Raw genomic sequence first — 9,413 nt, forward strand, 5'->3', positions numbered from 1 at the left:
TATTTATATATATATATATATATATATATATATATATATATATATATATATATATATGTGTGTGTGTGTTTATTTAATTATTTTTTTTATATATACTGTACACACCTGCAGTATCCCTGCAATATGGATGTGGATTTATGTAATGAGTGTTACTTTCCTTTTTATGTATTGTATTTATTGCAGAATCCTAACTGGCAATAACAACTTAATATATATTTACAATAAATGTATCAATTAATCATGCAAGACTACAGAGTGCATGACACCTTAACTACTCTGTGAAACGAGTTCTAAAACTTTACAAAACTATACTACTTCCACTAAAGCTGGACTGGAAGACAGACAGATCTATTTGATGATGGGTTTTAGCTATTTTTTAGGAAGAGTGCAATGATATAATGTGTTACTTTTTAAGCCAAAAAGGACACCATAGAGACTCTGGGTGACAGACATGCAATTCTCACCAGGTAGACTGTGCGCTGAAAAAAACTGGTGGTCTCTAGGATCTTGTGCATGACGACTGTCTCAAGTTCATCTGGGTCTAACTGCTCACGTTGTAAAGGCATTCCATTATACAACACCACAGGCAATGGGCCAACACCAGTCTGCTCATAATATGCCTTTCCCTCCTGTGGAGACATAGAAGATATGACCTCAATAAGGGTTATGGGTACTGGGAGACACAAAGAGCTATTAGCACAGGAACCACCTCTGGCTGACAGTTACATCCTTAATCTCTACAGTTGATAAAAAAAAAAACTCATCCACAATATTCTGTCTCTTTTGGCAAGAGTATGACATCTGAGATGGAGTACTGCTGAAATATTCAAAGCACACACATTAGAAAAACAAATTCCTCACTTTTCTGTTGTTGTCGTAGGCAGAGTCAGGCCCCAGGATGCTGCTGATCTCTACATAGGGATATCTCTTCTCCAACACACCCACCACATGTTCCACCTTCAGTTTGCCACCACTGGGAACTCTGTTCAACATCTGAAAGACATATCAAAAATTATTTTCTTGAAAAGGCAAATCTATATCCAGTATGCTCCTAAACATAGACAAAATCCATCACTAAATTGGTGTTGTATGAAGTACTGGTGATGTTGTTGACTTACAGATATGATGGCATCGAAGGCCATCTGGCTGTCAACATCGTCAGAGATATAGTTGAAAGCTCGAAGTAAAGCCACACCAGCATCCTGCATCCCATCAACCTCATCAGAATCATTCACCACAAACACCACTCCAATCCTGCAGACGGAAACACAGAAATCATCAGAGAGAGACACAATAACTACACTGACAGGTTACAGAGTTGACCAAACATTTAAGTCTATAATTGCAGTATATATATATATATATATATATATATATATATATATATATATATATATATATATATATATATATATATATATATATATACAAAACTGTTTATGGGTGTTAATGCCTTTATTATATATTGAGAGATGCTGAAAAAGTTAAATGAAGGGGTGAGAATGGCACAAGAAACTGACCAGATTTGAACCTGCTTTCCTGCAGGAGCACCATGGCTCCTACGCATTGTGAAACATTAATCATGTTCTTGTAATAATGTTCGGTCTATTTTCAGACTGACCTGAGTGGGATGTTGTTGCTGTAAAACATCTCAGCCACGCTGATCAGCTCTGCCGTGTTCTCATGGGTTGGATCCAGAATCATCACCTGTCAGAATGACACAGACATTTCTGAAATGATCCGCAGAATTCAGATCTATTTATGGGATTTACATTGTGAACTGTTAATGTCTGAAGGAAACTTTCATATTTACACAACACTTGCAATACTTACCAGATTATGAAAGTTTTTCCGGATCTGTCGAATGACTCCTGGAAAGGTGGGGCGCAGCAGCTCCTGCACATTAGAGGGCCAGGATGCATATCGGCCATCTGTCTCCAGGTTATTAATCCACTGGAGAAAGAGCCTGCTTTCCTGCAGGAGCACCATGGCTCCTACGCATTGTGAAACATTAATCATGTTCTTGTAATAATGTTCGGTCTATTTTCAGACTGACCTGAGTGGGATGTTGTTGCTGTAAAACATCTCAGCCACGCTGATCAGCTCTGCCGTGTTCTCATGGGTTGGATCCAGAATCATCACCTGTCAGAATGACACAGACATTTCTGAAATGATCCGCAGAATTCAGATCTATTTATGGGATTTACATTGTGAACTGTTAATGTCTGAAGGAAACTTTCATATTTACACAACACTTGCAATACTTACCAGATTATGAAAGTTTTTCCGGATCTGTCGAATGACTCCTGGAAAGGTGGGCCGCAGCAGCTCCTGCACATTAGAGGGCCAGGATGCATATCGGCCATCTGTCTCCAGGTTATTAATCCACTGGAGAAAGAGAAAAAAAAGGGTTTATTCTCTATTCTCTCTCCCAGAAAACAAAACCAACAAACAAACAAAAAAAACACATAGCTCACGTTAACAGCAGGGTTGCGGATGTCCACTGCATAGTCAGAGTCTGAGGGCTGAACATTAAGTTTGAGGATGTCGTGGATGTAGGGTGTGTCTATAAGCAGACTACGCAGACCCTCCATGACCCTTGCCTCATCCCTCAACACGTCAAAAACGCTGCAAAAATCACATAATATACAGGGTTACAGCATGACAGATCAAAACATCAACAAACCAAACACATCAAACTTTATGTTACATCATTCAAATGTTTAGGTTTTTTATTTTTATTTTTTGGCAAGGATGTATCGAATTGATCAAAAGTAACAGTAAAGACATCTTCAAATTCCACATTAGAGGGCCAGGATGCATATCGGCCATCTGTCTCCAGGTTATTAATCCACTGGAGAAAGAGAAAAAAAAGGGTTTATTCTCTATTCTCTCTCCCAGAAAACAAAACCAACAAACAAACAAAAAAAACACATAGCTCACGTTAACAGCAGGGTTGCGGATGTCCACTGCATAGTCAGAGTCTGAGGGCTGAACATTAAGTTTGAGGATGTCGTGGATGTAGGGTGTGTCTATAAGCAGACTACGCAGACCCTCCATGACCCTTGCCTCATCCCTCAACACGTCAAAAACGCTGCAAAAATCACATAATATACAGGGTTACAGCATGACAGATCAAAACATCAACAAACCAAACTTTATGTTACATCATTCAAATGTTTAGGTTTTTTATTTTTATTTTTTGGCAAGGATGTATCGAATTGATCAAAAGTAACAGTAAAGACATCTTCAAATTAATTTCACTGCTTCTTTTGAACTTTATTGAACAAAGAATCCTGGGAAAAAACTGTCACCTTTGCCATCACAGAAATAACTTACATTATAAAATACACTCTCACAGAAAACAATTATTTCAAATTGCATTAATATTGCACAATATTACTGGTTTACTGTATTTTTGATCAAATAAATACACCCTTTGGGAGCATAAGAGACTTCTTCAAAAACATACCCAAAAAAATTACATATGCCAAACATTTGAACAATAGCGTATAATATAGGTGAATATTAAATACTGTATTATTATTTTAGTTACATTTTTATTATCAAGTCATTATTTTCAGACTTCTGCTAAGTATAAGTAATTATTGTTTATAATGTAATATTTATATTTAATAAATAATACATATAGAAAAATAAAAAATCCAGCTGCTTAGTGCTTACCTGAAAATATCCTGCACATCCAGGTCAATATGGAGTCCATTGATAAACAGAGCTGAGTCCCCTGGCTGGAGACCTAATGTCCCTTTAAAATACTAGAGGAGACAAAAGAAGGTGAGATATTAGGTATGACATTCACAATTCGCCTTAATGTAACCTCCCAAGCCCTGTGGGTTGCTAATCCCTGGATGAAACATATGTTTCTGTCACTTCATAGAGCAGAACAGAAGTTGAAAGAGATGCTCAATATGATCTATAATTCAAACACACTCTTTTGAGTCTCAGGCCATTTCCACTCTATATATTCATGCTTTTATCCATGGCACTCATGTTTGTTATTCGCTAAAGGCACATGCATTAGAGCGAGGGAGCTCGTTAGAGAACCTTAAAGAGGTTCCATTCGTCACGTTTCCCAGCATGCAATTACAGTGAGGAATGAGGAGCAGGTCCGTTACACGTCCTCATTACAAGAGGCAAGAAACAGCTTTAATCACAGAAAGGAAATGACCGAAACAATGAACGAAGCCACGTATAAACCGCATTCGCCACAATTACTTCATTAATTACCTTTTCAGCGACAAAACAAAAGCGTTTACACACGTTCCAATACAGAGGAACGTGGAGAAAAAAAAACAAGCATAGAGGTGGAGAGGAATGATTCTCCATTCCACTAACAACCAAAACACTTTAAAACTGATGTTCTTTCATTTTAAACACCGGTTTTAATATATGGGAAGAGAGAATCATTGTAAGACTTTGTCATGACTTTTCTTGGTGAGTTATGAGGCAAAAAACAAAGACTTGACTGGGCCTCTTCTTTGAGTCCATTATCTCAGCGGTGCAGCAAAAAAACTTAGTGAATGAGAATACCTGCTGACGCCACAGCTTTGAGAAAAGGACTCTAGGAACATGAAAAAAGGACAATGGTAGCCCTCACCTTTTGATTTTCCTCAATCTCCTTCCGGATCTCTGAATTAACAACCGTTTTTGTTATGGACCTGAGAGGGGAGAGAGAAATGTGCGTGGTTATACTGAAAATGATTCATTAGTTCATCATGATGATTCATTATGATCACATTTTGAATGCACAGCCTACTGGAATCTGCATAAAAATGTCTGTGCTGACTGTTTTAATCAACGCTGTTTAACTAGATAGAGATGAGATTGCTTTCACTGACGTCATGCAAGTCTACATTCAGACATTTAAAAAAAAAAAATTTTTTAATTAAAAAAAAAAAAAAAATTCCATTAAAAAAAAAAAAAAAAAAAAAAAAAAAATCACAGGAATAATCAATATCCAGATTAAATCTCTCTTAGCTGCATATCCCATGTAACATTTTAAATGTAGCCTCTTTTATTTAAACACATGTTATGGTATCACAGCTGTGAAATGACAAACAAAACAAAAAATACACATTCCGAAACATGAACTGAAATGAATTGTGAATTATATTAACATTAAAGCATTGTCCTCCTCCCATTTTCACCTCAAAATTTTGGGGAAGCTGTGCCTCCCCTACTTCCTCCGACGAGCCACCACTGTCCTCTTGTTGTTGAAACATGCTCTCTTGTCCCCTGCGTACCCTCTTGTTAACCTTCGTGGTTGATTACATAGCATCAAATTCATAAGCCTAATTTCACAACTGTTGCTCATTCATCCTAACAAAGCAAGTGTTGCAAGTGCAAGCATCTTTAGAGCAAGGAATATATGATATTAACCTAAAAACTAGCAAATAAAATGCTCATGCAACTATGCTCATTCCTAGCACTTGGTGCCATTTGAGTCCCCATGACATAAGCTTGTCCCAAAGTGAAGTGCAAAGACTCCGAAGTGCGCATTTGAAGTGGGATTGCGTCACAGCGTCACGACGTAAGCTGTCCCAATTCAAGAATGCAGCCTCCGAAGACCGCATTCCAAGGCCGATTTGCGTCACCGCGGCGTGACGAAGGCTGACGTATTTCTAAAGCGACTTCAAATGCACCCTCCGTTTCCCAGGATAATGAAGTGTACATCTGATGGACACGTCGCACCCTACCATATCCCAGAATCACTTGCGCGCAGATGATGGAATTTATATTCAAAGAACATGGAGGATGACAGTTCTGTGGGGGAATTCACATTGAAATGTAAGTATTGTGTTTTCATTTACTAAAGTACCTAGCAAAACAAGTGTTAAAAGCCAGGGTTTAAAAAAAAAACAAAGCCCACAAACAATAAGACAACCACTATATAAGGCAATAGTCTTTCTTTTTGTTGTGATATTGTAGTGCTGTCATGGCTACAAATGTTTTAAACAAACCTTAGCACTTCAGTACTTTGTATGCATGTCATGCTGCGTCATATTTTCTAATGTTAAGATTGCAAATCTGTCTTTATAGTTTTTCATAAGTGTATCCATTTTCTCTTGTTGTAGGACTATTCTGGAGAAAATGAGGCTGCTGGGGCTTAAAAAATACAAAGTAAGCACGTTAATAGAGAGGTTTTTGCTGAAATTGATTGTGCTGTTCTTGTTATCAAGCATGGTTTGTTTGCTCTGCTTTCGCCGTCATGCAAGTCTACATTCAAAAATTTAAAAAAAAAAAATTTTTTAATTAAAAAAAAAAAAAAAACTTTTTTTTTTTTTATAGAGTCGATGACTCAGAGCTGCAGTTAATTGCTCTGGGCGATACATGACTGCGTATTATGCTCCATGATGTCAAGGATCACTTTAACAAAATTGCATTTTAGTGTGGGCGGCACATTTAAAATACATTTGCCAAAAAAAAACAGCTGTGGCTGCAACGTCTGGGCCAAATAAAGCATATTATTTTCATCATAACTGCTGACGGCTCGTTTTTTATCCTTTAAGTGTTAATTAAACCTTGGAAGGCAGTAAAGACTCAAAACATCCAGCTCGGACTAAACTTTCTAATGACTTGAGCGGTCTGCTGCCAGGGTTTCTGAACTGAAAAGCACTTACTACAATAGAGCCAATGAGGAATTAATGAATAAACACAGAAAAGTGGCTTTTGAAAGTGAAATAATAAACCGTACGCCACATATAAACACGTTATGTCACACATGGTTAAGACGCAGTGTTTCCAGCATCAATTTAGAGCCTTCGCTGAAAATGAAATGTTGTGCATATTGGCAAAATCTCAGCTATTCAGAACATGTTCATTGTTAAATATACAGTGGAGTAATATTTAGGACCAATGATATTTTAAAATAAGAAAACAAAGGAAACAGGATTTTTTTTGCTTTATCATGTCTGGTTAGGACTCAAGTGTTTGTAATGGACAGGTGGTTATTTACCTGGCTTTGGTTGGGAAGTTCTGGCTCAAATCCCTCATGACATTGAGAGCGTCCACAGAGGGAGCTGCCAGGATACGGGCGGCAGTCTGAAAGCTGAGATCTTGAGGAGAAGAATAAAGAACACAGGTTATTCAAACCTGCATTTCTGCTCCTGAAATATTCAAGATCTAATTTGAAATAGCCATGACCTGTATATGGCATGCCAACTTCTCAGATTCTACATATAATGAATTTGATGTGCCAAAGCACTTTTCCAGTACCATTGGGAATAGTGCGTTCATCTGTGTGTGTTGGCTCAGAGGTTTTGCTAAATGTGACTAGTCTCTGATGAGTTTACCTTGATAGAGCAGTAATGAGCTCTGGGCTAGAGGGAGTTGTGTTTGACAAACACGCAAGGCCAGCAGAGCCACAGCTAATTAACAATGTGAAAACGTTCCATTTGCATACCGTCAGAATGAGTATTGAGCTACCCGACTGCTCCTTTAGTCACAGGTAATATAATAATTGAGCTTGAAAGCCCTTGAAGTAGTGGCATTAATGTAAGTGTGCCAAATAGTACAAGAGGCTCTGCTACCTAAACACTGTAGCACACATCTCTTGCGGACCTCAATATAAACACCTGCAGCCAACAAGCATTTCATTTAAATTTTATAGATGCCAGAAGTTTCACCAGTTCAACAACACTCACCTTGCATCTGCCAGACTTTAAGTGGGGCCATATCATTGGTGCTCTCAATCAAATGCTTCCGGAGCTCCTTCAGCTGTTCCTTAAGTTCAGGATAAATGGTCCTGACAAATACAACACATGATATCAAGATATACTGTTATGTAATTTCAAACACGGATGCATTTTAGTCAACGGAGAGCAATCTTTAATGTTTATGGAGTTTTAAATTACTTGAGTTTGCCAAACAGAAAGCCCTGGACTTCATCCACAGGATCGTTTTCACCTATTACAGTGGCATTCACATCAGCTCCAGCTGTGGAAAAATGGAGAAAAGATAAATGAGTTTGCTAATTAGACGATAGCTGTATTTAACCCTTGTGTTGTGTTCAAAACCCTATTAAACTTACGATGTTACAGGGCAAAAAGGAACCGGCCTCAAAAAATTGCTTATAAATCACTCATTATGCTATATTATCAACAAATATTGGATTCAATCTTTTTGTCAAGTTCTGTTCTTTCATTTAGGACTAACAAAATAGGTTTTGTATTTATAGTTGCTTCTGATTAATCATAGGCCTCATTTATCTGAGAGTACGCACCTCATTTTTTGAGTGAAAAAAGCATTTTTATGAATAATTTTCACAATATTAAATAAAAACTGAAGAAAATTTGCACTGTTTATCACACGAGTGTGCTTTAATGCTTAATCAGGGAGTTTGTTTTTTTGTCAACTTATTTTCTTTCATTTAGGATTGGTTTTGTATTTATATTTGCATCTGATTAATCGTAGGCCTCATTTATCTGAAAGTAGGCACCTCATTTTTTGTTTTGAAAGGCTTTTATTTTGTACAAAATGGCACAAAGTCACACTTGTGGTGTTCCCGGTCAAAAATGACTGACCATTCAGAGTGAATGGGAAAGATCACAAAAAAGACCTTTATTTTGAAATGCTTTTATTTTCTGTAAAGGGGCAAAAAGTAACACTTTTGCTGTTCCCTGTCAAATCTGAACATTGTGGCATACGAGAAAGAACACATTAAAGGGTTAGTTCACCCAAAAATGAAAATTCTGTCATTAATTACTCACCCTCATGTCGTTCCAAATCCGTAATACCTCAGTTCATCTTCGGAACAAAAATTAAGATATTTTTGATGAATTCTGAGAGCTCTCTGACCCTCCCATAGACAGTAATGTAATTACCATGATCAAGGTCCAGAAATGTAGCAAGGAGATCGGTAAAATAATCCATGTGACATCAGGGGTTCAACCGAAACTTTACAAAGCTTCGAGAATACTTTTTGTGCGCAAAAGAAAACAAAAATAACGAATTTATTCAACAATTTGTCTCTTCCGCGTCACCCTGGTGCCATTTTGGAAAGTATAATTTTTGGGTGAACTATCCCTTTAAGATTCTTATATAGAGAACATTTCATGGAACAACAAACCAATATTTATACTGTCACAAAAAATAACACCGACACTGTCATACAGAGACAATGTCATGCAACAACAAATCTGACCATTGTGACATGAAAAAACAGCACTGCCATATCGAGAACATTTAATGGTTCAACAATATTTATATGCGCTGTCTTTGTGCTAAAGCATTTATTAGTAAACTTTTGTCTGCTTTGTGAGAACATGAAAGCCTCAATACCTATTGTCATAATATTTTGTCTAGAAGGTGTGATGAAAGAAAGAAGATGAACGAACGATTCTTTTGAAGCAGGGTGAAGCCAGTTCATGTGTGTGTGTGTGTGTGTGAGAGAG

The 9,413-nt window shown here is 37.3% G+C and overlaps 1 protein-coding gene across 1 annotated transcript in view; it reads right to left on the reverse strand.

Annotated features, from left to right (window-relative positions):
• LOC107602600 (UDP-glucose:glycoprotein glucosyltransferase 1-like) overlaps positions 1–9,413 on the reverse strand; it is a gene marked incomplete at its 3' end in the record, with an annotated part of 26,680 nt that overhangs the window by 13,428 nt on the left and 3,839 nt on the right. The window contains exons 8-18 of the mRNA XM_016295142.1: positions 7,875–7,956; positions 7,665–7,765; positions 6,977–7,076; positions 4,619–4,679; positions 3,685–3,776; positions 2,944–3,094; positions 2,269–2,388; positions 2,057–2,142; positions 1,119–1,254; positions 862–993; positions 465–629 (exon numbers count right to left, since the gene is read on the reverse strand). Coding sequence (XP_016150628.1) covers positions 465–629; positions 862–993; positions 1,119–1,254; positions 2,057–2,142; positions 2,269–2,388; positions 2,944–3,094; positions 3,685–3,776; positions 4,619–4,679; positions 6,977–7,076; positions 7,665–7,765; positions 7,875–7,956 — 1,226 coding nt within the window. The remainder of the gene's footprint in view (positions 1–464; positions 630–861; positions 994–1,118; positions 1,255–2,056; positions 2,143–2,268; positions 2,389–2,943; positions 3,095–3,684; positions 3,777–4,618; positions 4,680–6,976; positions 7,077–7,664; positions 7,766–7,874; positions 7,957–9,413) is intronic.

The sequence above is a fragment of the Sinocyclocheilus grahami genome, unplaced genomic scaffold, assembly GCF_001515645.1.
Source record: "Sinocyclocheilus grahami isolate Dianchi unplaced genomic scaffold, SAMN03320097.WGS_v1.1 scaffold331.1, whole genome shotgun sequence".
NCBI lineage: Eukaryota > Metazoa > Chordata > Actinopteri > Cypriniformes > Cyprinidae > Sinocyclocheilus > Sinocyclocheilus grahami.